Genomic DNA, 27,929 nt, shown 5'->3' with positions numbered 1-27,929 from the left:
ACTCAAATTCAAATTGCGGCCTGGGCGATCTTGATCCCTGCCGAGCACAACAAACAAAGCGTACTGACTTATCACTAAAATCACCGTTATGTACCTAAACACACGCATACACAACCACATACAACGTAAACGATACGACACATGTAATGAACACGCAAGAAACGGCATTTTCTTTTTAGAGTGATTGGTGGTCTTGAAAAAAAAACGTTTGTATGTGTTCCTGTAAAAAGTTATGAACATTGAGAGTCTTCACACGTCGTTTTGAAGGCAATCACAATTTCATTTTTTCCTTCAGGCATCGAAACTGAATCTTTTGACTCACATTTGAGGAAGTACCTTTAGCATTGTGACAAGTTTGGTCATGTTTATATCAGTTGATTGAATTCAGTTGAGCTGAGTGGAATTTGAATTTCAGTGTCAATTACATCGTTGCCACTATTGCGTTGTAGATCGATCATCCATGATCATCCATACTCGAGTACTCATCGACGACGACCACGGCCCTGCAGTCCTGGGGACTCATCAGCGTCATTTACTTTCTTTACCAATGTATTTCAAAATATTTGGCTGACCATTGTCACAGATTACTAGTAGTTTCCTTTTGTGAAGATTCTGGCTTACATATCGGAACAGCAAGCAGCGTATGTATAGTATTCAAATATGCAGGCTCATCTATGGAACTACGGCAACTTTTCCACAACGTCTCAGTCACATGTCATTTTCATATTACGAACGGTCGTCGATGTTTCCGAGGTTACCTATCCGAGGTAACCGGATATGCAATCTGCGCTCACTATACTTCGGGTCATGCATACCAAACTCTAAACTAGGGGTCGTAACGTTTTAAATCAGTTTTACTCAAAATTTCTTCACCCTTTCCTCTGATTTGTTCGAAATGCCAAAATTACACGGAAAATAAGCTTACGAATGGGTGAAGATTTGTTTTTCAAATTCACAAGTTTTTTTTCCCGTTGCAAGCTGCGTGTAACCGGCCGTGCGAAGTACAAGTGACCGGCTATTATCTACATCACTGCCAACCAAAAAAGCCATAAAGCTACAAACAGTAGAAGGTTCTAACTTACGATTGCTTACGATCACAATCTGCTACCGTCCTTAGAGACTATCATCTATTTGCTAGACTTTCCCCTTATTTTTATATGTCTAGTTTGCGCGCTTGTACCGAGCACAAGATGTTCAGGGCTAGATTTAAACTCAATACAGTGCCCGAGGAAATTCTCTCCTGAACTAAGTCAAGACCTTCGTTTTCTATCTTCCTTCCGAAGCTCGTAATACTATTATCATTTCAACTACTGGCTTCAATCACAGCGCCTTCAAATTCAAATCACCCGCTGCTGTTGTGAGAAAGTATCCGTTCCGTGTTGATGAAAGCCGGGGTTGAAACCAGGGGGTTGAAAACCGGGTCCCGTTTGAAATCGCAACGGAATATACACACATCTACTTAGACGCAAAAAGGTTAGCAGAAATTCAGACATGTATTGAAAGCAAAACATCATTGCTGTTTATTGAGTAAATTGTATGATGGAAATTCGTCTCCGAACTCGGCGATACATGAGCGGCCATTCTGTTTCATAACTTCCTATACATGTATTTCTATTGCATACCACAGCGGTCACCGCATCGATGTCTATCGAACCACAAAACGACTGTGATTTGAATTCAGTAAATTTTGATTGGATTCGAACTCACAACGTACGGCATACAGTCACCTTAGTAGCGAAGAAATCACAGTCAAGGAAGGTCTGTCGACCAGACCACAGCCCCTCGACCAGTACTCCACCCTAGTTATAATGTAGTCTTGAATTGTGTGAACCCTACACACTTCCGTAATATTCAGGCAGAGGTGATAATCGGTAGTTCCTGGTGTATAAGATAGTTTATGTTTCTCTGATAAGCCAACGACTAAGCAAGTGTTTAACCATCCCGCCAGTGTTTGCCAACAACCGACGTCACTACGACGTTGCCTATTGTGCGCCCACGGCGCTGGACTTTAGTTTTTAAACTGCTAATGTCAAAGGTCATGTCATGGATAATTGCAAGAGCATGAATTCAAAGTGACCATATCCTAACATTACTCCCATTGGCATTTGACTCAATGACCCACGTTTATGTAATTGGACCTTTACCAAAGGAGCTTATTAGTAATATGTTTGTGAAAGGAGCATCCTCATTGGTCAGTTTCAAAAGTTAAATTAAATGGATTATAATGTGAACATTTCCCATCGGTCAACTTTTAAAAAGTTGAAAGATATCAGTGGATGTTCAGTGCCACCTGAAAAGCAAACTTTGATGTCATTTGTAAAAAAATAACTTGGCTAAAAGATCAATGTATTTATTTTTGTCAACTTACAGTGTTTTTTTCTTTGGTTTGACATTGATATTTTTGACAGAACACACCGACTACCGGTACTATGTTGATTTCCATGGCGATCAGGATGTGTGACGAGGTTCACGTGGCGGGCTTCGGCTACGACTTCAGCAAGCCGGAGTTACCCATACACTACTATGAGAACACAAAAATGAAGGTGATTGCTTCTCATCACACCCACAACGTCCCGCTTGAAAAGCAGTTTCTGAAAAAATTGGTGGACAACGGCGTCATCAAAGACCTGACGGGAGGTATTCACTGGGGATGAGGCTTGAAATCGTCCAGGAGAAAACAATTGGAGCTCTCATGTACTGGTAAAGTACCCTTGAATGTGGTCAGCCATAGTTTGCTGTGTGTTGCCATTTCATTGCACAACACACCAGGGTTTTAGACAAAAAACGGGATTTCCAGTACTAGACTACATACGAAACCAAAATCAGTAAATTAAAATTTTTTACAGTGACTGAAAGTGTTTAGGGATTTTTTGCAATTTTATACTGCAAGTAAACAACTTTCTTGTCATCATATCGCTAAAATATGATGACACATCAAGTTCACCTCATATTCAGCATTTTGTACCATTGAAGCATTTCATTCCATTATCATCAGAGATCAACTTCAAGGGTAATGGTGGTATGGTATTCAAATGTGGTGACAATTTTATCATTTTCATAATTGCTTGGAACTAGAATGTTCATAAAAATTGTCAACAACCACCAAAATCCTGTCAATGGAACCTATTGTCTTGCCACTGCAATATAAAAGATTTTTTGTAGGAAAGGATTTTTATTTTGAAACATATTTCAAAATGTGAGCTATTTGTACAACTGAGATTACATAAAATTTGAGTTGCAGATGGCCTCTAGAGGGCGCCCTTTGGAATATTGCTTTTTGCTCAATGGAGATCGTCCTGTGCTGAATTAAAAACCTAACTCTAACAATTGTAGGTCATTGCATCAACAGCCTTGATGTGCTATATCCTTCAACGTTGTGTCCGTTTGATGTAAATGTACTATGTATATGTGCTATGCGATAAAATGACGGTCGCCTGTTCTAACTGGTAAATGTTTATCACAATAAGTAAAATGGCAATTTTACATGTTTTATTTTCCATCTTTGACAAAGATATTTTGTCTTTGAGAACTTTTTAAAGACTGACCATGCCATTCATGTTGTGAAGAGGACTCATGAAATATGATGAAACATTGCACAACATGCATACACAATGTTCATCGGTTTTTATCTCCAGACTTTAGTATATTTGTTTTTAGAAATCAAAGACTACATGAAATTTTCAGTACTGGGTGTTTTTAATTGTGATTATGCAAATGTCTTTTATTATGTAGTATTTTATGATAGGTATGTCTGCCAATCTTTTTGGCTGAACTTTGTAAACTCATCAGCTGTATCATGACATCTCATAATATTATCAAACTGAAGTTTTCAGGGGAGGGTAGCTTGCTTTGTCTTCAGTGTCCGTAAAAATTAATTGACCTAAAGGCTGAAACTTTCCGTAAATACTTGTGCAAGCAAACCACAAATCCTCACTGAGATATATTCAGTTGTTATGTTGGACATTTACAGAACAGTTTTTCCGTACCAAAAATCAACAATCGATGGGCAAGATACCTCTTTTTTCTCATCATGTACATGGCATTTTCACTCTGCAACCCCTTTGTTGAAAATGGATTCATCCATTTCCCTCTGAAGAGAATCATTTGGGTTAAACCAACTCGAGGATTGGTCGATGCACATTGATGGACTGTCTTTTTTTTTATCAATGCTGCTCTTATCTTTTGATGATTTTTTCACTGTTTTTTTTTACTTTTTGTTGTATTCCCCAAAGCATGCGGAGATACACATTATTCAGTTTGTTAACTCAGCCTGTGTGTGTGTTTGCCACATTGTTATTGTTGAAAACTGAATTTTGGTCCAGACAAAAATTCAAATGTAAACCATAAAGATATAGTTTACATGTACAGAGGCTGAGTCGACAAGCTAAATAGCAAGTGTTTCTACATGCTTTGGGGAGTAGAACAAGAACTTGCTGGTGACAAACAAAATAAAAAAGTAAAAGTGTCAAAAGTTACAGCTACTGGCCCTGAATATATTTTATATACAACTCAAGCATTTCTGATCACATGCACAGTATTTGTCAAGGCAAAATTATCCTTTTATTACTGTGCCTAACATTAATGATCATGCCGTTCTCTAGTATCTTTAATGAAGACACAAATTTTTTTAGACACAAACTGTAAAGCTGCTGAGAATCACAACATTTTGTACAATATTTTAGGTTAGTATAAATAATCATCAGGACTGGAATGAACTGCCTGGCTGTTATGTTTTGATAACAATGTGTATTGTACACCTTGCTTTCTGATAAAATTATAAAATTTTATTGTGTCTTATTTAATGTGATTCTACAACTCTCTATCAACTCGTTTTTTTTTGGCTGGTCCTCCCCTCAGTGACAAGCACAAAGAGGCAGGTAATGGGAAACTGCCATATATGGAATTATGAAATCTGATTGGTTGAACCATGGGGCGCTGTCATTGGCTGTTCAATTTTACTAAGAAGTAAAGCTAAAATTACCACAGCTTCATGATGCGAACGTGGCTAGAATTTAACCAAGGATTTAATAACCATACTTACAAGTATTGAAATATTGACAGCTACCAGACAAGACTAAAAAGCATGTGACAAAAACGGACGCACTATGTGCGGACATGCGCAATTAACAACTTCCAGGAGACCAAAAACTAGCACATTTCAAAATGGCGGTTTGCCTGTATCTGCGTCTTACTACATGCTGCTTGTCTGGTCACGTGAGACGCTGTGATCAGCAAACTCGTTTTTAGGATTTTTTTTTGTCACTTACATAGGTATTGTGTAAGTAAGCTAAAGTGTTTTATCACCAGTCGCAGTACTGATGTTTTTATATAATGTCATGCAAGTCCCTTCTGAAGGATTGTGTTTTAGTATTGAGACAGTACGAGGCTTTCTTGAAATGAACAAATCTGACATTTTTGTCTTTCAATATCATGTACTTTTTACTCCTGGCAAAAGTTCTTAGAGGGAGGAAATACCAACTGTCTTATATCATTTTTATGGAAGAAGTGATTTATTCTGTTACTCAGATTGAAGGAATGCCAGGAAATCACAAGGCAGTAGACCGTGGCTATCACCATGATACAGACGTAATGTGTGAATATTTCCAAAATTGATTTCCGCTGTGTGTACAAGTACAGTTCGCAGATATTTTATCCGTACAGTGTTTGTACATCCTTGGTCAGCAACCCGTAGATAATTACAAACACACACATACTCATTCAGTACTTTAGAATAATGTGAATCACTTTTTTTTGACATCAAGAATGATAATATTTTAGGAAGGCAACTCTGTCTTGACAGTGTCGGAGAAATGAAATAATATTCAACTCAGTTCTATAATCATACAGATGTTTTATCTCAATCTTTTGTCAGCCATGTCAACAATCATCAAGTACTGCAGTTACATCAGCTTTTAGTGTTGGGGGTCTTTTCTGTGCAATAAAGTCTTTTAGACATCTCATTAGATTTTTTCCATTTTAAAAAGATTTTCTGAAAGAAAATGCTGGTACTAAGCTTAATATAATGTTGTTGCTTTAAAGGTGCACGGTCACTGTAAATTTGCATATTCAATATATGGTAAAGGGGTGGGGCTTAGCGTACTACCCCGTAACACCTGTAGCTGTCGGTCCTCCATATTTTATGCTTTAAAGTTCGTGCAGACGACACTACTAAGTATGTCATGACTAGTTGTGTGGGGACACCCTTTTTAAAATGCGGCCACCCGCGTAAAATCTGTGATTGGCTATTAAAGAAAAAGGTGACTGAATACCTTTAAGTGTGGTCCAAATGTCTTGTTGTTTTGTGGATCATATCACTGCCAATGAGCATTATTGGTCACTGTATCAAAAACATTTTTGACCTTTGTGTCAGAGAAAAGAAACACGCTTTATGGTGTTAAATGAGAGGTGTTTTGAAGAAATGTTCATGTACTTTGTATGTTTTTAGAGAATGCTGATGTTTGTTTACTGTTGTTCATGTATAAAATAAATAAAAGTAGATTTTGTATTTTACTATTTGCAGATTTTACATAAAATGGGATGTTCATGTGCCTTTCAAAATCAAATCTTTTCTTTTAAATTTTTATGCTGATATTAGGATATGTTGATAATTTGCAGATCTATATGTATTCTGTAACTGTGCATGTTAGTATGGTATTACAATTCCTTTCGGAAATCATATTGCCTCTAGAGGGCGTGCAAGCAGGTTTCCCTATCATAACGACCAAAGAGTTCATTTCTAAAACTTTTGTCAGTTGAGAGAGTTCTTATTGTTATAATTTGATGTAATTGTCTCTTGAAATCATAAAGATTGTTCCAATGTTGAGTCAAACTTAATTTAAAGATAAATTGAACTGATGAATCATGTTAAAACTTTTTTAGGGTAAAACCTTTGAGTTGATAATAAAATAAATACTTTGCTATAATCTTTTCTGTATTTTATCACTATTCTGTTATCATTGTTCCAGTGCTTCATGAATTTTATTTTGACAAGAAAAATTATATCCCTGGAGAAAAGATAATCACGATGTGTGCATACAATATACTTTACATCACAAAATAATGTATCACTGTGAAGAGTTTAATCTTGATTTTGTTTCTGTCTTGACGTCTCATCTTGAATTGATAAAATGTATACATTAATGTTATTACCCGATGTCATAGAGGCTGTAACACTGTTATCTTACTGTTTCTGCCTAGATATGCCATATCAGATTTTATTTTTGTAATCTTTTGGCAGCCTTTGAAAACTGCATACCAGTGTCATATTTGATTTTTTCAGTCCTATGTTGTTTTGTGTATTGACTATGGGGGAAATGGCCTGTTTACAAAGGAAATTTGAAACACAGGGTATTCTGCTTGTCATTGTTGATCACTGAATGTGTGTTTCAGCATAGTGGAAAGGACACATGGTGTATCCTGCGTGCAGTACTAAATCATGAGTTTCATGAAATGGATACAATATTATGCCATATTAAGTAACAATATCAAGGACACAAAAACCAGGAAAACTTGTGAGGTGTAATGTACTATAAAATACTTTACAAGTCTCTGGCCTTGAATCTTGCCATTTCTAAACTCTTAACTTGCCACATTTCACAGGGCTGATTCACAGTACATATTTGAAAAAAGTTTCAGAGAAATTGTCTTCTGCATGTTCTGTGTCATAACCCATGGTTGTAAAAAACTCACAAGTGAAACTTTCAACACTCAAATTCATTGATTGAAAGAGTTGCTGCTTGATTCAGTGATTGGTCAAGCCTCTTTTCCCTTGATACACAATGTAGACTGGAAGATCCGTAAGAGCAGGGGAGCGTAGGGAGCGTCCTCAAGCGACGGATCTTTCAGTCTAAACACAATGAAGCTTGTCCTGATTATTATCCCAAGTGCTAAGTTGAATGTGCCTTTATTATAGTTGACAATCTTATACTTTGAATGTAACGTCATTTCTTTGTGTTTTAGATCTGTAGATTGTACTTTAACAAATCAAAATAGGAAAGTGGTATGAAGCTAGCAAGTGTAATATGAAGCCGTGAAATCGCAGAGAAATGTAAAAAGCTGAGTCAGCGTTTTTCACATTTTTCCCGTCGTCGGTAAAACTGCTGACAAAAACTAAGCACAGTGGTTATTAGATTTACTGAACCATTGAATGTATTTTGTTGTGACTGGTGTCACATGCAAATTTCACAACAATGACAACAGTTTTTCTAGAAATTCTCAGTTTAACTTTAATCCAAGGGGGAAGAGTAAAAAGTCACTGGTCTCCTTCGTGTGTGAGCCCTCAATAAACTAAAAAAAATAAATGAACAAGTATTCTCTGATTGGTCATCAGGAATTCATCTCAATTCAGAACAAATACAAGGTCATCTCAGTACTTCTCATTAGAGGAGTTTTATTTTCTAGCTCCCTCTGATCGATCCTTCTAGCCAACATATGAATTTTATGAATTTCCGTAACTTTTTCTCTCATATTTATTTAGCTTATTGTAATATTAACAATTTATCTGCTGTCTTTGAATAAAATAAATACAACAAAATATAAAATTATCCTTGTGCTTTAAGTTGTAATTCCTTCACCCTAGTGAAGCTGAAAGCAGTTTCCAGAATTGACTATTAATCCAGTGGTCTGCCGTCAGTGTTATCAACATAGAGGGCGCACTTCTGAATACGACTACTTGATTACATGTAACAGTCGCACAAACATGACATTGTTATGGAGTTACAGTTCATCATAGTTATATGAAGTACCAAAATTGCATATATCATTATTTATGTACTGTCTGGAAAATGACTCCATCTACATCACACGTAAAAGTTTCGTAAAGGTGCTGTAAACAAGCGCTTTAGCATTGTCCTTCGCAAACTTTGAGCAAATCGAGTGAATGAGATATCTGACGTCTACATTGCAGTTTAGTTTTTACAAAAAATTTTTAATTTTATTATTTATTTCAGGACTCTATACATCCATATAAAATACACATCTTACTTTAGTATAAAAATCATTATATTACAGCTTTGTAAGTACCAGTGAGTTTTGTGACGTCATCCCCTCTGATTATTACTGATAATGTATCCGATTAGCCAGCATTGTGGCCTAAGATGTTTTCTACATCTACAAATTCACTGGAATCGCCAATATTATAAAATAATAGCATTAATGTACCCCCTCCCAGCTCATAATGGACTCAAGCAAAATTTGCTCTCCGAATGCACTCAGCATCACCTCGTACATTATGTCGCGCAAATTTGCTTTCGTCCAGTTTGGTCCGGGTGGGGTGAGGGTACATCTGTTTCGAGGTCTGTTTCGTGTTGTTTTTCTTCTTTTATTTCTTTGCTTCTTCTCTCTTTTTGGTCTTGATGCTCTGTTTGTTCCTTGTAAGTGTACAAGGACCGCTAAATACACTTTCGTGACAATAGAGTGGAACAAATGACGTCAATTTTACCTGTTGGTCAATGTGAAAATGTTGGTCAAATACCGCTGCCTGGCTCGGGTGCGAAGAGGCCCCCTGATAACCAGGCATGAAAAAGGAGTCAAATTTCGCTCTTCGCGCACATCTTTCCGAACGGACACAATATGCAATCCATAGACAGGTCCCCTAGCTGAGTTTTTGGAGGGAAAAAATAAAAACTTTGGAAATCATGTCATAGTTCCTTTAATTAAAGTACACTTACAAGCAACAAACAGCTAGAGCATCAAGACCAAAAAGAGAGAAGAAGCAAAGAAATAAAAGAAGACAAACAACACGAAACAGACCTCGAAACAGATCTCACACGCGACACAGGTAAGGCTGTTGTAATGAACCCTGTCTATTAAACTGAACCCTGTCTATTAAACTGGAAACCTGTTTAAACTGGACCCTTTTCCCAGTCCCATTCCAACAGAACTCTATGTTAAAAGGACCTCTCTTCAAACTGAACAATTTTCTCAGTCCCTGAACGATTCTGTTTAGACAGGTTTTACTATATAATGAAAAAGTTTTATACATGACATTTATTGATCATAATTCCTAGAGGAGAAGTACCTAATTGTGTTCTGCCTGCAAGTCGCCAGCAAATGGTGTGGATCGTTTGTTCATGTCACCATTTAAAGGGCGAGTGGTGTCTTCTTGGTATATGGGTAGCTTTTCCCCATATCCTATGAGGTCTTTGCACTGTCTGTTGTATTGAAAATGTTACTTTTTTCTCTGCCACCCTGTGTATACTTTGATAATGTGGAATGTTTGTAACTATTCTTGATGTCCAAATGGCGACTGGTACACTTCATCGGTGGTTAACGTTTGGAAGAAAAATCCTAGGGGAAGACATAAGTAATAAACGTTCACAGAGGAAATGGAGAGGAATACGGTAGCAGTATTAGCAGATGAGAACATGGCGAAATGTGATGAGAGAGAGAGAGAGAGAGAGAGAGAGAGAGAGAGAGAGAGAGAGAGAGAGAGAGAGAGAGAGATCAATTTTACGCGAAAAGGGGAATATTTACAGAAAGAATGTATTGTGGTTGCCAAAGTGTCTTATTTAGCTAACTGTCCTACACGGTCCTCTGAGTGTCAACATTTATGAAATTTGGCTTTGTAATAGTAACAAACATTACTGTAAGCCATTTAAAGGATGTAAAATAGTAAGTAAACTCGGTTGAATATACTTACCAATACTTAACAATGCAACCAGCAAAGAAGTGAACCAAAAGCACCCATGCCAGCCAAATCCTTGTCTCCGTATATGGTCTGAATAGGGAAGGGGCGGGGTGGGAAAGACAAAGATACATTGGAAGATAGAGATGGTGACATAAATGGCGACAATTATGACTAAATTGGCAGAGATGAGAAAACGTTACGGGACAAACGAATTCAATGTAAAGAGGAAAACGTTTCAGGGAAGACTCAGACGGGCAATGAGGAAGATGAACACTCTGTGAATCAGATACGGTAGAACGAGGGATGCGATCTCCACCTCTGGCATTGCAGATTGCATTGAGGGAGTAACACACCACTATAAATATCATATACTCCGAAATTCGAACAGAAAATGCATCCGTAGTATGCCAATAAAGTTTTTTTTAATAACGATACTTTCCCTGTTGTGTGCCTTTTTCTTTATTGTTGCTGGATTTTGTAGTAACTAGGAACGGGACACTGCAAAATTAGTGAAAATGTTTAAAGGTTGATTTTCTTCAGTGAGGGTTATTTGTATCGGTTTGAGTGCGATTTTACTGACAACACATCTCTCAAGTCTAGATTTCATGGTGAGTAAAATATAACTATACTTGAGTAGTACACATGTACCATGGTCAAATATAGCATAATGACATGTTCGTTTGCTTTTCTCCGAATGGTTCGAATGGTGGAGAATGAAATCGCCAGCACTTCATGGCACGTTTGTGTTTGCAATGAATTGTTGCTCGATGACCTTGTATATTTTGACGATTTGTTTCACTATTTCCGTTCTGTATGTCAATTGCAAGTTCTCGTTCTACTCCCTAAAAGCATGTCCAAACACCCACTATTTACAGTAACCTTTTAATCTTTGACAGAATAGCAGTGGAAATTTAAGTGTTGGATACATGCGAAAATAAAATAAAAATAGAGCTTTGCCTGATCGTTTTCACATTGCAGTTGAAATATGTTATATCAATAATACAGTATTTTACATTGTTAGTTATTTGACGTCAGAGCAGCATGTGTAATTTACAACCGTTTTAGATTAATTAAAAGTTTTTATTACTTCTCGAACATGCAAATTATCTGCTAATGTATACAACTTGGTGAGATCATTCCCGAAAATCCATATGTCAAATTTGAAAATGTCAGACAAGAGATGTCCCAGAAAATGTTTGATAGAAAATAAGATTATCAGCTCTAAAAAAGTTGCAAATGCAAACTTCCGCACCATACGAACAAACCAAAGTATGGCCATCGTGAGTCATTTATAAATCGCACATATAAATTATTTCTGAGAAGCAGTTTCAAGAGAGAAGTTCAATATTGACGGCGGATGGCAAACGCAAACGGAGAAGCAACCTATATGAATAACCCCCTGTCACTGACAGTGGAGCTAAAAAATGTCCACATCTGATAATTGCTGCCTAAATCCCCCTCATTACATATTGACACCGATCACTAACATTGAGGATTATCACCCTGACCAAATGACTTGCCGTTTTCATACTCTAAAAGAGCTTTTCCACCTTATGAAACCAAAATAATTATTTTGACTGGAATGATTAATAGCATGCTGCACAGTAAAATCTATGTCTACACATTTCCATTGAGTCCAATGAAAACGACCTCTATATGTGTCATTGCTATCGTGTATTATTGATGAACAAAAACAAAATATGCGGCAATGTATCGTCCATGAGGGCGGTGTTATTGGCCATTCTTGAGCAAAAAGACCCTTATTTTGAGAAGTATACGAGGAAATTAAACCAAAAAACATCCCTTAATAGTTAAAAAATCTAGGAGCGGGAGAGTTAATGCCAAATTGTTAAAGCTATGTCAATAGTAGACAAATGAGATTGTTTTAACACGTCAACGTAGTCTATTGTTGATGTCCATTGCAGTTCAGTTGCACTTTCATTCCAACAGATGAACAAGAACATATTCTGCCCACAGAGCTGTCACACGCACAGGCCGCAACTATTGTGTTATTTTTGTGGAACGATCTTTGTTCTGGTCAGAATACCTTTTCCCGTCAATATGCCCACAACAAACCCGCTCATCTCGCCAAATTGTTGACGAATCCGGGGGACTATATACGTGACCGACTTGACCGTAGAATTATAATTCCATCAGCGAACAGCAACCGGCAAAACTTGTATTAAAGACTGCATGTGGCGCGAATGAATCTCAATTATTAATAAAGTGGGACAAATAGTTTATTGGGGGTACGATACGGATAGAACGGGGACGTTGCATAAAAAGTTTGAGAGCATAAATCCATGCTACCTGTCTCAATAGCTATTGCGATTAATATTATCACATATGTTTCAAAGTTGCTTCAAATATTTGCTTCTTCGGATTCTTAAATATAGGATTATCAATCTCGTTTTAATAGAGTCGATATAGTTACGTTCCCGAATAATGTATTACCACTTCAATAGAGCGCTTCTCAGAGGCCGGCCACGTAGGCACCAAAGATATGTAGTGGTAGAATTTTTGAATATTCTTAATGTCAAGAAAAATAACTCTTCCATCCTATCAACCGGCCAACCATGAATGCAAAAGTAGAGTCGGTCCATGGTCTGTCAAGTGTAACACCGTGGTACGGTATTGCTTGTCAAAGCGTGTAAATTTGTGTAAATTTGCAAGAGCAGAAGTCAACCCCGTCAGCATGTTTGTCTGGACAAGACTTCGCGCTTCCTTTGGCTAAAGTGTTTTTAAAGCTTAATTAGGCATATGTATTCTGAGGGGAATGACATTGGTATCGTAATTATGAATATTATCAATAAAATTATTCTGGTATTTCATCAGGGTTGTGCTCCTTTCACTCTGCATTACCTATGAACACGATTGGAACTATCCTCCTATTTTTTCAATTTCCTCAAAAGTGTTAGGTGCCGTATAGCTGAACAGTGCAATATTACAAATTACTCATAAAAACAAGTGTGTAAGTTAAAAAGAAAAGTAAATGAGGTTACACTTGCAGATGAAAGCGACATTACTTCACCATCCAATTATCCCAAAATTACTTCCAATCGTGTTTACGGTAAAGGTTACACCTGACAGCGCCGTCAACGGTGAGTCCGATACTGCCCGCTCTGTGATTTTTAGTAATCAAATATTCTAGAGCGAAAGGAATTTCATCCCTTTTGGAACACCACGTAGACTTTATTATAGCTATAATAATATTTATGTGTCACAATTATTATGTTATGTAGATTTTCTTTAACTACATATGACTTGTTATCCTGTGTTGTATTTAAACGGGAGGGGTAGGGTACTGGTGTGGAAACTCTTTCGGGCTGTTTCGTAGTAAAAACAATACAATAACTTTTCAAATAGTTCAAGATAAATTGTGAGGATGTCTTCGGATCTTTACTACAAACGCAACCTTAATCACTCGATGTACAATTAATTCTTCTCGGCATTTTTCTTCGGAATGGTAGAAAATAAGCTTAATGACTTTCTGAATGAATTTGATATTGACTCAGCATACAGTGTTAAAAGTTCAATTTCAGTTCTCATACCTCCGACTTGACATCTTGCCATGTTGAACAACAAAAAAATAAAAACAAAGAAAACCGGAAAAGCAGAACAGCAAGAACAACAAAAAACAAAACAAACAACAAAAACCCCTAACATTTTATATAAACGTTTACCACCCTAGGTTGTTCTGAGATTGTTCTGTTTCGAAAGCAGTTTTCTTCAGTGTCAGAAATATAAGAAATGTAAAAAGGGAAATGTGTGTCATCAACACTGAACATACTCCACATACGCTTACTTTAACTTCCCGGTAAGGGATGGGTATTTTGAACATAAAAAGTTTCCACCTTTTCCTGGATGGGAGTATACTAGGCCTTTTATGTAAAATGAAAGCTAATGAATTTGGTTTTCACACCACTGAACTTCTGCTTGAGCTTATATGCGCCAAGAACTGACCGAGCTTTTGGAATCTCTCCCACGCAAACAGCGTTTTTGCATGGATGTACAGGTAAAAAGTAGACAAACTGGAATCTCTATTTAGTCACCGCTCTTCATCGCCAACTCCATCCGCACAGACAAAAAATCGCAGGGAACAGTTCCTAATTTCTGACCTCCTATTAAGCCTAGTTTAAAATTTTCTCCAACGCTGTCCTTGCCCATCCCACGTAATAAAGGCTGCCATCGTAATAATCAAGATTAACTTAAGGGTACACATCGGATGATAAAATCGTTCGCATGTCCAGAAGTGACATGAAAGACAGTGAAGTGGACGATGTTGTTGTTATTGTCTTTTCTCGCGACAACTCTCAAAATATGTGAAGTTTTCAGTGTATCCAGTAGCTCTTGTCCGTGTCACCCTTAGGTGTTGGGAATTTTCTGGAAGTAAGTGCTGTTTCCTTTCTGAGCACTTGTAGTTTGTTGCTGTGGTCATGAATTCACCCTTACAGCAGCAGCGTGTATCGATCACAACAACAGAGTGCGTTATGCAGAGCTTATCAAAAGCAAAACAACTTTACGAATACTAGAAAACGGATGCCAGGTAAGCAGAAAATCGACATGAATAGAGTCGATAGCGATTCAGTGAGCTGCAGCACTCCGCGTTTGGTCAACGGTAACAAGGAGAATGAGCCAGATCCAGACGGACCTTGGAACACGAACGACTATGGCGACCCCGTTTTCGCCAGTACACCAACAGATGCATCGGGCGACCAAGCCCCCCTTCCCCTGTGCTACCGCAGACAGGGGGCATCGTTCAAGGCCCTAAAGACAGCCGTCAAGAATCTTGCCAGCATGGACGACTTCGTCTCTGAGAAGCTTGGGTCAGGATTTTTTTCCGACGTGTACAAGGTAAGTGTATTACGGTGTGAAATTGTTTATTTACCCAAACAAGTGCATCGCGTCGTTACGTCGATGGTTTGGAGACAGTGTGGTGTGTACCTTTGTCATGGCCACCAAACTGTCCAACCCACCGTATTGATTGCCACACACTGTCTCACTCACTGTACCAGATTCACACATCGCAACGAGGGAGGTATTTCGGTGCCAGCAAAAATGAAATCCGTTATGTCATTATTTTTGCACCCGAGGCCTTGTTGCAGCTGCAAGCCCATCATAAATTATTTCAGTATGCTTATCTTTGTAGCAATAACAGCGGAATACTTCTGTGGAGTTTGATTTAGTCGTGACAGCATCAAAACCATGGTCAAAACCGATACTTGCTGGATAATAAACTCGTGCAATTTCTGCAAAGGTTTATTTTTGTTGTACAAACTTGAGCCACAATACCCCGATGGATTAGCTCGGCAGGACTGTGTTACCGGCGTATAACGCCGGTAACACAGCCCTGCAAGCAGAGCTACCCGATGGAGTTGCTTCAACCACATATTACTAGTTGTACTGTCTCCAGACTTGCTGCTCAATATAGTATATTTGTGAGATATTTCATCTGTAATCACGTTAAGTAGGTTTGATGGATTTTTAAGTTCAAGATGGTTATCCAATCAGTAGCGGGGCGATTGCCCCAACCTAGAAACACTTGGGATTTTGAGACTTCTTCAAAACTTGGAAGAGAGTCATCAGTTTTCACTTTCCTTGTCAGATACTGAGAGTTTCTGGCGTAGAAACATAACTGTCATGTTTGTTTAATACCCCTATGTGTATGCATTTTCAGCTGCGCCCAACTTGGTACACCAACATGTACTCTATACATACATCTCTGTAACAAACCCCTATCAGTTGGCAATCCTAACAAAAAAAAGGCAAACTTAAAAAAGTGTGTTCTTTTTATTATGCAGCCATGTATCTCTGTAAACTTACAAAGTTGAGGGAAAACTACTGAGTATCAGGTGTGTGTGTTGTATGGTCAGAACTGTCACCACTCTGAATATTGCAGATTCAAATTTTTTTCAAATAAAACGTTATTAGATAACGGTTATCTGATAAAGGTGTTTACACAGGTCTATATATAGAATCTTACTCCTCAGAGATAAAAGGCATTTGTACAGAGGTTCTGTCCTCTTGTTATTGAAGTTAACATTTTTCCATCAACAGAGTAAAACAGTGACAGGAAAGTTGTCAAAAAAGTTTGTTCCCATTTTATATGCAACTGCCACTGTGTATATTGATAATGTCTTGCATAACACCGTTGGACATATTTAAATCCTGTTTATTGTCTCATGGACTTGCTCTAGGCAAAGACTTAGTGCTGAAACAGAAATATTCATCGCAGTCAAAATCAGGAAAATGACTTGGCATTTTTACCAGCATCAGACTGACAACTTGGCCGTCACCAGTCATTTGGTTTGTGTGGCAAATTTATTGTAGGGATTCTAGGCTAGACCTTCCCTTGTTCTAATACTGTATATAGCAAATGTTAATGTATTTATCAGTGAAAAAATTGCAAAAATCAGGTAAAGTAACAATGTGGATAAATGCCAGAAGAACCAAATAAACATTCAAACAAACACACACACAAACAAACAAACAAACAAAAACAAACAAATAAATGAATAAATAAATAAATAAATAAATAAATAATTGTGCAATGGTGATTTACTTTGTGGTGTTGAACACTATGTATGCAAGGTCTTTGGTTTAGTAATACCTTTGATGACTGTACAGGGTACCATAGGTCAAGTTAAAATTCAAGTTGTGTTATCTCTGTTGATGTGTTTTCATTGAGGGTGCGGTCTTCAAGAGTGCAAACTTTGATTATTTAAATGGTAACCAGAAATAAAAATAATCTGTCATTGTTTGCCTTCTGGCAAAGGCTAGGCATGAAACCTCCATGCAGTGATGATTATTTTGCAAAAGACTAAAGTTAAAAATCATGCATTTGAAAATATGTTGTGGTCTTGTCAAGGTCAAACAATATATGGCAACCTTTTTCGACATGATTGATCAAGTCCAAGGGTTTATCAGTGACTGTGTACTTGTGGTCTTGTTGCTAAGTACTGTTGACTTGTTTAGAAGGGTCAATGTTCTGTAAGCTGCTGCTCAGGGTTCTACCAGTACGGTGGTGTAACTGCAAATTATGTAAATTTTGCTTGTCTAATTTTTAGGATTTTTATTACATAACGATTATTACCATTTTATGTGGTTTCGACGTGATTGTTTTTGATGTGAGAACTGCGCATGATGACTTTCAGTTTTTGTCCTACCACTTTGCTACAAACCATAAGTAATAGGTTCAGTAGTGTGGTGTGTGTAGTGGGATTGGCTTGGTTGGGTTGAGTACATACATACGTACGTACACACGTAGAAATGATGTTTATGAGGTAATTTAAAGCCAAGAGGCCCTCATGATTTGCATTTACAGAGCCTTGTAGCCAATGAAACTAGTGTGTCCAAATCAAACTAAAAGTGAAACCTGAACCACCTGAAAACCCACCAACTCTGCAGCTTTTCTTGTACTTCAAAAAATGAATAATGATTTTGCAATTTTTTTTCCCTTTGGTGGCAGCCATGAGAAGGAAATTGTTTCCTGGAAAGTTTAAGCCAACCTTTTTTCCAGAGAAAATATATTTCTTTTGAGGGGCTGTTACACCTCTGTGAAGTTCCCATTCATTTGTCTTATTTCCCCGACTTCTCCAGAAATTCAAGCAATGTACAGTGTACACTGGTGTCTGTTTTTATCTGTAGTAATTTTGGAAAGGCATAGTTCCTTCCAGTCCACAGGTATTTTATCAACCATTTCTTAAATCGGTTCATTATATCAATTGATAGCATGTAACTGGGCATGGCTGATTCTTATTGTAGGTTTGGTACTGAATATTGGATGTGGCCGTCAAAACTCTTATGGTTGTGTCTTGTATATTGTCTTCATTTACTGCGTATAAATTGTGAAATTGTGATTTTTATCGTAATTTAGGTAGTGACAACGTACCACTGATATTTTCAATGTGTGTCGCCAGTACTCTCGCATGCATAATTCTTTTGTGAGTCCAGAATAATATCAGACAAAATTCATTTTTTGCATATCAACGTTAGAAGTGTGATAGCATTCAGAATCAACTGTATGAGTAAAAGCTGGTCTATAAATTATCGTGCGGTTATTTTTCCAGGAAGTGAGTGCAATGCGTTTATCTATTTTAAGTATAGTCAGTTCCCCACAGTGTCATGATTTTAGTTCCACCGTAGTCACCCGAGTGTCATGATTTTAGTCACGATGCAGAACAGGGCAACATATTTTTCACAGTGTGTGCCAGCTCACAATAATAATATACAAGCAAACCCTGCGGATCCCTGCTTCTGCACCGTGTGCACATTCCTGTGGCAACATTCTTATGGCAAGTTTTATTTTCTCCTCGCCGACAAACGCCAGATTATTGCAGATGTTTTTCCGTTCAGACTTGCATGTGCATGTCACTCGTTGGTTGCAAGTCAGGCATGTGTTTCTGGAAGCAAAGCCCAGTGGTAAAGGTCCCCAGGCAAACACACTCCTAAATCTTATTTTCAGTGCGATTGCTCACTGCTGAACACTGCCAAATCATTCTCTCAATCAGAATTTCTCAAGCGTATGATTATGCGCATTGTTAATAGTCACAGGTGATTTATTGCTAGAGCGCTGTTGATAATCTCTGAGATTAATGTAATTATGTGTAATTTTATGAGTCGGATGGTCAATTTTTTTTCATTTGTGAAATTGCCTCCCAAACCCTGTAATTCATGAGTTACAGAGTTCATGGAGCCGTTTCTCTCAACAACTGACTCATGTGAACGATATGTAGGTCTTTTGGGAGAAGACTTGAAACAATGCCGCCTTTACTACAGCGGAACAGTAAACTGATAAATTAAACCACAAAACAAACAAATATTGAGGACACAAGTCATAAATAGATAGGGAGATCTAACAGCCAGTTTGAAATCTGGAAGTTCCTGGGAGAAGTTAATGCCATGTTATAAACCCTGGTAAAGATTTTAAAATGTACACAGTATCCTGACTGTGTCCTCCAAATGATGGCTATTATATGTGTGTAATGTGTGGTAGTGTGTGTGTGTTGTTGGTGGAGTTCAGCCTGTTCCTATCTGTATTGTAGATAAATATGTAAGTCTTGGTGATTTTATCAAAAAACTCTTGAACCATCCAGAAATTTTAATTTAATTTTAATTATCTTTTTTGTACTGGTAATTTTGGCTCATTATGAAAAATTAGTCTTGTGTTTATATCGATGTCAGTAAATTAAAAGAGCCAGTGCTGGTACTGCAGATGTAACTTTTGATGAGTTTTTGCTATTTTTTTGTTTTCAATGTCAACCGCAAAATTTCTTGTTTTCCTCCCCAAAGAAGGTTGAGATAGATGGTTGGAGCTGGCTAGCTCAGTCTGTATATGTGTAAACTGCATTGTTATTGTTGCTAAGTAGAATTCTGGTCTTGACAAGGATTAAACTGCGAACAATAACAGTGCATTTTACACATCTAGATTGTGTGTTGACAGTTCAATTTGTATTTCAGCATGTCGGGGAGAAGTAATCGTCAAACAAAACAAAAATAGTGAAAAAAAGCATTAAAATTTACAGTGACAGGCCCCTTACTGCTCACTGGAGTACACATTTTGCAATGACCCTGTAACAGCAAAAGCAATACCTGTAGGTCTGGTTAATGTTGTCTCAGAACATTTTCTTGTCAATAATGTGGAATGTTTGTTTTATATAGTACCACACAATGAAAGGATATAGGAAAAAATTTAGTGCTTGATTATTATCAAGATAAACGATAAATGGAAGGCTACTCATAGACAGTAGAAAAAAAATGTAGGGTCTATGGGCTTATTTGTTTTTGGCAGCCCCATGAACCAGACTACAGTACTGTTAATTTTTTTATTTTACAATATTCGTACGTCGTACATAGTTTGAAATATATTTTGACTGGTCCTGTATGTTGGAAAGAAGAAGAACCGAGAGGTTAGCTGACATAATGAATAACAGATTGAGATGTGGAAGTTGGAAATTCACATTCTTGAAATATGTGTGTGCAAGCCTGGTAAGTGTTTGTACCATCCACTCCCAACGGTGCCATAGTCAGTTCCTTCGCTACCTACATTTATACCAGATTGCATTTTTTGGTCATGATTTTTTTTTAACATCAGAGGCGGTCACGCTGGTAATAAGATCCCAGGGCATTGTACAAGAACAAATCGGAATAACAGAAAGTTCAATCTTACTCTGGAATGTTGAAGTGAAAGCCGAGACAACGATATAATTCAGAATTCCTGAGTCAGACCTTTCACAATTCGGGGGTACTTCCTTTTAATCAATCCTATTACATATAACAGAGTAAAACTGAGAAATGATATTCCAGTTCTGAACAAGTAGGCATCATCGGTGGTTGGCTGTTTAAGCTGTGAAATGTGCCAATTAGGTGTGTGCCCCAGTTTGCGACAATTTGCCAATTGCTGTACACTAATAAAACAATAAAAGCTAGTCTGTTATGATGGTTTGGCATCGACATGCAAATATAATTTGTATATATCTATGGTTTACACTGTCATCTGTGACATTGAATTACTGCAAGTGGATGTCAAATATTCCATTTGAAATGGAAGAGAAAAACTAGAAAGGTTTATACTCTGTAGTTTGTGTTTGGGAAAAATCTGGAAATTGAGTATATAGTACTTCTTGGTATGCTGGTTCTAGTATATTTACATGTACACTATAGGTAGTGTATGTGTTTAAAAGGAATGGATATTAATCTGTTTCTTTACTGTTTGTCACTGCATGGCAAATAAGACTGATTTTATGCAGTGAAGGACATCACAGTAACGTAAAAACTTTAAAAGTAAAATGAATAAAGCAATAAATCAAACTGATCCTTTGTGACGTCACAGTTCTGTAATAATATGCAAAAATTTAATTAATCATATTAATGTGAGAAATTTTGATCCTTTGGAGTCATGCATATGCAAATTCATAAAAATGGTACCTTATAATATTATGGGAATCTAAAGTAAATCTCATAATATATGGTTGGTGGTGTGTGTACCACTTAATTGCTGGCCATCAATTCATGGCCTTCCTATTGTTGCTAGAGGCAACACAACCATGCAAGTCTACTTGTTCAATGATCTTACATAATTTCTGCATGCCAAGTGTTTTGACTTTCAATTGTATGTCAAGTGAATTTGACAGTGCATTGAACAGACAGATGGTGTTTTGAAACAATCACACAAAGTGATAAGTGGACGATTTTGAGACGTTTTATCTGTTTGGACATAGGAGTAAGGCATTTTATTCAGTAAAAGCAAAAACAATCATTTTTATTGGATGGATGCAGTTATGAATTGTATTTCTTGGGATTTTTTTATTTTTGTTTGATTGTGATTGTTTTTTGCGGTAAGAACTGTTTACAGGAGACAAAAAGATCCAACAGGCTGTCTGATTGTTGCAAGACAACAACAGTTACGTTACAATGGGAACGGAGTTTGCAAAGCCACGGCTTCATGGTCATTGGTTTGCTTTTTGTGCTTTGGGAAAATAGTGTTGAGGAGAAATCAAATCGGCTACAGTTATGCAATGTACCTTTCATTTCGTTGCAACCGTTCAATGGTGTTGTTGTGAAGCCCGTGCGATTTCTTTGGATGACGCAGTTTCCAACAGGGAAACACAGGAAGGATGCAACGATTGTTTTTGACTGTATGAGTGTTAAAACTTCCTGACACAATTTCAGGAATGAAAAAAACCCAGAATATTTTCCCTTGTCACATGCATTTCTATCTCATTTGAATATGCATACATGTATGGTATACAAATATTTCATTAAAAAGATATCTTCCATTTCCCATCTACCTTGTTGTTTTGATATACAAGAGAAATTATGTTTTGAACTTTCCATCCCTGGCAGAAGACCCTAATTAATACAGTAAAGATTAAATCCGTCACAGCATGATCTTGTAATCTGACGCATCTGGACAGCAATGTCGTTAAAGTAGATTTGAGTATTAAAATTTTACTTGAACCACACAAATATATCACAAAATGTACAAATTTGTGACATATTTTAGTTTTAAGCCAAAGCACACATTGAAAGGCTCCACTCACACAGTTCTGAATGTACATATACCTCAGTGTGCCTGCTGTCTATGTACTGTAATGCATGGCAGTTACATGAAAAAAAAAAGACATCTTCTTCATCATTCAAAGTTATCGCTGGAAAGTGTTTTTGTAGCTATACAGGTATTGCATAGAGTGTGGAGAATTATTTTTTGTGTTTTCAGAATAACTGGATTGAAACGTCCAGTGGTGGAAACCTTTTAGCTCCCATAGCCATATGTATATATGGCAATGGAAGCTATTCTTATAGGCTAGGGAAATGTCTGTATGTATGTATGTCTGTATGTCTGTATGTCTGTATGTCTGTATGTCTGTATATCTGTCCGTCAACATCAAAAACTCCAAAACCGCTGCACATTTCATCCTGATATTTGGTGTGTACATGGATGATGGGCTGTAGATGAGATTTTGTTCAAATGAAGTTGTCATTGCCAAAAATATGCAAATTAAGTGAAAAATGTAAAAACAGTCAAAATTGAAAATCTCAATAACCACTGAGCAGATTACATGAAAAATTAGCATGTAAGTACTTTTGGCTGACCTGAAATAATTGTGCTTTTTTTGATTTTTGATATTGTTGAAAATATACAAATTAGTGCCAAAAAAGGCGTTTTTGGTAAAAAATCTCCTTCTCTCATAACCGCTGGTCAGACAGCTTTGATATTTGGTATACAGGTCCCTATGGATAACCCAACTTGGATTTGTTCAAATTGTGATGAAATATGCAAATGTGTATTTTTAAGGAATTTTTTTGTCATTTTTGGTCAAAAATTTATTTCATCAAAACCGCTGGTCTGACAGCTTTGATATTTGGTATACAGGTCCCTAGGGATAGCCCAACTTGGATTTGTTCAAATTGTGATGAAATATGCAAATCTGTATTTTAACCCTTTTCCTGCCGAGCGCCCTTGTCCGTTATTCTCCCAAGTCAGTAGAAAACCGCCCCATAATATGTGCCTGCAAAAGATTGGCTCTCCTGCATGTTATCCTGCCAGCCATTTTGGCAGAAATCGCCCATTTTCAGGGTAGTTTTAGCCGTACTTATACGTGTTAGACTTCGATAATTTCTACATGCCCGTAGACAGGGGAAGGAGCTCAAGGGTTGCTGCAGAAAAAAATTGAGGTCACCGGCTTTGTTTGCCCCTGGGAGTGCGTCATTTTATTGCCGTTTCATGTTTATTTTTTCGGAAATAAACTCCTTCAGTATTACGCACGTCCGCTAGGCACAAACATCACCTCACTCGTCTGTTAGTCAGAGGCCCTGAGGGTCGTGCTAGGGTGCAGAAGCACCGTCAAACCTGTCCTGTTTCCCCAGGGTAGGGGCAATTGAATACGTACCTCCAACGACTTGGCAGTGTAGCACAAAAACTACGTTTTTGCCGTTGTATTAACGACATGGCTGAGCCATTGAAGCACAGCTTTACGTAGTTTTGCCAGCTCAGTTGGGAGTTGGCTTACGAGTGTTACCGTTCATTACTGACTTAATCGAGTGGTCCTCAGTCAGGTACGGGTTTGTACCGACATGGCTTGGGCTGCAGCTAACCAGTGATAACCAGTCACTACCCCCAAGTCTTCAGTTCACTTTTGCGATGCACGGGTGCAACGCAATATGCTTCCATTGTTCTAGCCATCGACGTGTCCACATGCTGGCAGCCATATTGTACTGCTAGCTGGTTTGCATAACAAAAGCAGTCCCTGCTAAATGCAGACGTTATCCCCGTACATGTAGCATATTGACCTCATGTGCCCTTTTGAATTCTCTGTACGCAAACAGCGTACGTAGTTACCAATGCATCGGCAAGAGGATACGTTTGCCTGCAAACCAGAGCCAGTACTTCGGCGGTGGAATAAATAAAAAATCCAAAGCTACGTCCATTGAATGGCACGGCCAAGGCAGTGAAGGACGTTGCCTGGCTTGAACTTGCAGAGCTGAAGCCCAGCTTAGTACGTCGGACACCAGTTTGTAATGGTATTTCCGAGTCGTTCATATCCGTTCCATGGGAGGAACAAGTCGAGCCGTCCCGTCAAAAATACGTTCTCATTTTCAGTCACGCACAACTGAATAAGTGACTTTCGTCTCGCACCATCGGCATATCTGCCAAGTCGTTTGCAAGAGGTAGCCTTCTAGATTAGCATTGCCGAGTTGGTCAAGTTCGGCAGCAATCTGTATAGTGCCAGGCAGCCAAGTACGTCCAACTCCGCCAGAAAACGTCACCATGCTATCCTGCCAAGTCCGCTAAAAAGCGGTAAAAAAAAACCAGCCCCCCTCGGGTGTGGGGGACTGGCGGACAGGTTTCTGCACCTTTCCCTGTCCTTGGACTCCCTGTGAACCCATTTCGAGAGCAAACGCCGTTCCTCGCCCAAAACCGTCCTCGAACGACCCCTAGCGTGAGCAAGGGTTTGCTACACGTAGTTCCGTCGACTAGGCAGGAAAGGGGGTACCAAAAAGTAGCCCGATTTCCACCGCCTTAGGAGAATAACGGCCGTGGCTGCTCAGCTTCTAGCTACACCGAATTTCAAGCGGATTTTCACCGACTTGGCAGGAAAAGGGTTAAGGAATTTTTTTGTCATTTTTGGTCAAAAATTTATTTCATCAAAACCGCTCATCTGACAGCTTTGGATATTTGGTATACAGGTTCCTACAGATAAACTAAATATGATGTACAGAATATATGATGAAATCTGCAATTTCGTATTTTTGGTGCAATTTTTGCTATTTTTGGTCAAAAAATGTGTTTCTCAAAAACTACTTGTCTGATGCCTTTGTATACAGGTTCCTGGGAGTTCTCTTAGTGTGATATAGTGAAATTTGATGAAATCTTCAATTTTTGTATTTTTGGGTCAATTTTTGCCGTTTTTGGTCAAAATATTTGTTTCTCAAAAGTTACTCATGTGATAGCTTTGATATTTGGTATACATTTTTATACATAATTATGATGAAATCATCAATTTTGTATTTTTGCAGCTAATTTTGCCATTTTAGGTCAGGCCATCCTGAAATGAGCTATCAAAGATCTCAACCATCTTCATCAATACATATGTCACAAAAAGTTGCTCTCTACATAACACAGCAGAGCTCTGTCGAAAATTGGGTCGCTTGTTTTTTTCAAAACCGCTGGTCAGACAGCTTTAATATTTTGTTAACAGGTCCCTAGGATGACCTTAGTGAGATGATTTCATACAGTCAGGAAATACTTAATTTTGTATCCATGTCTATAGTAGCTTCAGGGACATTGGCCCTATGTTTAAGATAATGTTGTGATTCAGTAAGCATTTGAAATGGTAAACTGTATTTGGTGTTGAAATGCGGTAAAAAATAATGAGAAAACATAGCTGAGGTGATTTCAGCAGGTTTGGTTTCCAACAAATATATTCAAAGTTTTTTTCAATGTTAAAGAGTGATGGAGGGGGGGGGGGGGGGGGGGGGTCCTGGCAGATTTTGAAAAAATCCAAACAAATGTCAATAAAAAAATCAGCCACAGAAGGTTTGTCAAAAAGAAAAGGTGAGATAGTGGGAAAAAAAGAATGTACAGTGTATCGGATAAAAAAGATGTTCCTCATCAATCTTCCAGACAACCCCCTTTTATCAAATGGTACACCCCTGATGTATTTTTGTGTGCCATTAAACATGCAGTGTATTTTAGTTTAAGATGTCAATCAAGTTAGGTAAGGATTTGAAAGGAATAGTCAAGTTCACCACAGTTTAACTTTATCTCTTGTGTCATCATCCTTGTGTAATTGGTTAAGTTTGTAAGTTGCTCCAGATGTGGATGTACCAGCTGTTCTGTAAGACAACAATGTTTGCTTTTCCTATAGGGTTTCTGAGTTAATGATTGCATGTTGAAATCTCTCCATGTATCTGGTGCATGGGCAAAATGTAAATATTGGTTGCATGTTATGTATTTCAGTCTATGTCAAATATTGTAAATGAAAAATCAAGAACAGTTTGCTGTGTGCTTGTAAAAGATAACATGTATGTCAATACATATTAAAACTGCCTTGCAGTTTGATTGTCTTAAAAATTATCACAGAATTAGAAAACGAAAAGAAACTAATCAAATTGCTGTAACATATTCACCCTCAGTGTCTGTAGGCCTATACTTAACTATTTTATCATTACATTCAGCTTTTTGTTATATCTTTATCACTGTCCATGGGCCTTAGGCACACTTGGGGTCAATGTCATCACTCTGTGCCAGTCTGTGAATGTCAGTCTGTCTGTATTTTTAGGCCCATGTTTCATACAATTGGTGGTTTGTTTTGATAACTTATTTGGTATATAGGGATAACCTAGCAATACAATTTTTTTGACAAAATGTGACATGACTTCGGTGACCTTTGACCTCAAATATACATATTTGTCCATAACTCAGTAACCACAAGTGCTACACCCTTCATGTATGGTATGATGGGACACCTTATGATGCCACATATTGTACCTCATTAATTATGTGCATATCTAATTTTGAGCAAGCCAATAGAGCCAGAGGTCTGACTTTTGATATATAGGGATAACTATAGGAGAGAATTTTTTTTGACAAAATGTAATGTGACCTTGGTGACCTCAAATATACATATTTGTCCATAACTCAGTAACCACAAGTGCTACACCCTTCATATCTGGTATGATTGGACACCTTATGATGCCACATATTGTAGCTCATTAATTATGCACATATCTCATTCTGAGCAAGCCAATAGAGCTGGATGTCTGATTTTTGGTATAAAGGGATAACTATAGGAGAGAATTTTTTTGACTAAATGTCATGTGACCTTGATGACCTTTTACCTAAAATATATGTTTATGTCAATAAATAAGTAACCACAAGTGCTATGTCCTTTGTATTTAGTAGGATGGGAGACCTTATGACAACACACGCTTTACCTCATTAATTTTGCACACATCTAATTCTGGGCAAGTGAATAGAGCTAGAGGTCTGATTTTTTGGCATATAGGGATTAATTAGCAATATAATTTTTTTTTCAAAATGTCATGTAACCTCAATGACCTTTGACCTTGATTATACATATATATGCATATCTCAATAACCACAAGTTCTATACCCTCCAATTTTGATAGGATATTAGACCTTAAGATGTCACATCTTGTACCTCATCCCCTGCCCCATTAAGACTAATACTCCTATTACAAGTGGGGACTGTCATTGTCAATGACTTGTTTAGTTAATGGTTGTATCACAGTATTCGATATTTCTAATTCTGTATTTTTTCCATTTTATGTTCTGAAT

General features: G+C 37.6%; 2 protein-coding genes across 5 annotated transcripts in view; both read left to right on the top strand.

The window, feature by feature from the left end:
- LOC139138826 (CMP-N-acetylneuraminate-beta-1,4-galactoside alpha-2,3-sialyltransferase-like) overlaps positions 1–8,543 on the top strand; it is a 29,157-nt gene extending 20,614 nt beyond the window's left edge. For 2 of the 3 annotated variants that reach the window (XM_070707369.1, XM_070707367.1), the window contains exon 10: positions 2,409–8,543. In XM_070707369.1, coding sequence (XP_070563470.1) covers positions 2,409–2,654 — 246 coding nt within the window. In that variant the 3' untranslated portion in view covers positions 2,655–8,543. The remainder of the gene's footprint in view (positions 1–2,408) is intronic. The other variant, XR_011553683.1, reaches the window with a different exon arrangement.
- A 6,298-nt stretch (positions 8,544–14,841) lies between these two features.
- LOC139138825 (dual specificity testis-specific protein kinase 2-like) overlaps positions 14,842–27,929 on the top strand; it is an 84,914-nt gene continuing 71,826 nt past the window's right edge. The window contains exon 1 of one of the 2 annotated variants that reach the window (XM_070707366.1): positions 14,842–15,481. In XM_070707366.1, the coding sequence (XP_070563467.1) occupies positions 15,167–15,481 (315 nt within the window). In that variant the 5' untranslated portion in view covers positions 14,842–15,166. The remainder of the gene's footprint in view (positions 15,482–27,929) is intronic. The other variant, XR_011553682.1, reaches the window with a different exon arrangement.

This window comes from Ptychodera flava, chromosome 8, assembly GCF_041260155.1.
Source record: "Ptychodera flava strain L36383 chromosome 8, AS_Pfla_20210202, whole genome shotgun sequence".
Taxonomy (NCBI): domain Eukaryota; kingdom Metazoa; phylum Hemichordata; class Enteropneusta; family Ptychoderidae; genus Ptychodera; species Ptychodera flava.
This window is presented reverse-complemented; position numbering and strand designations above follow the sequence as displayed.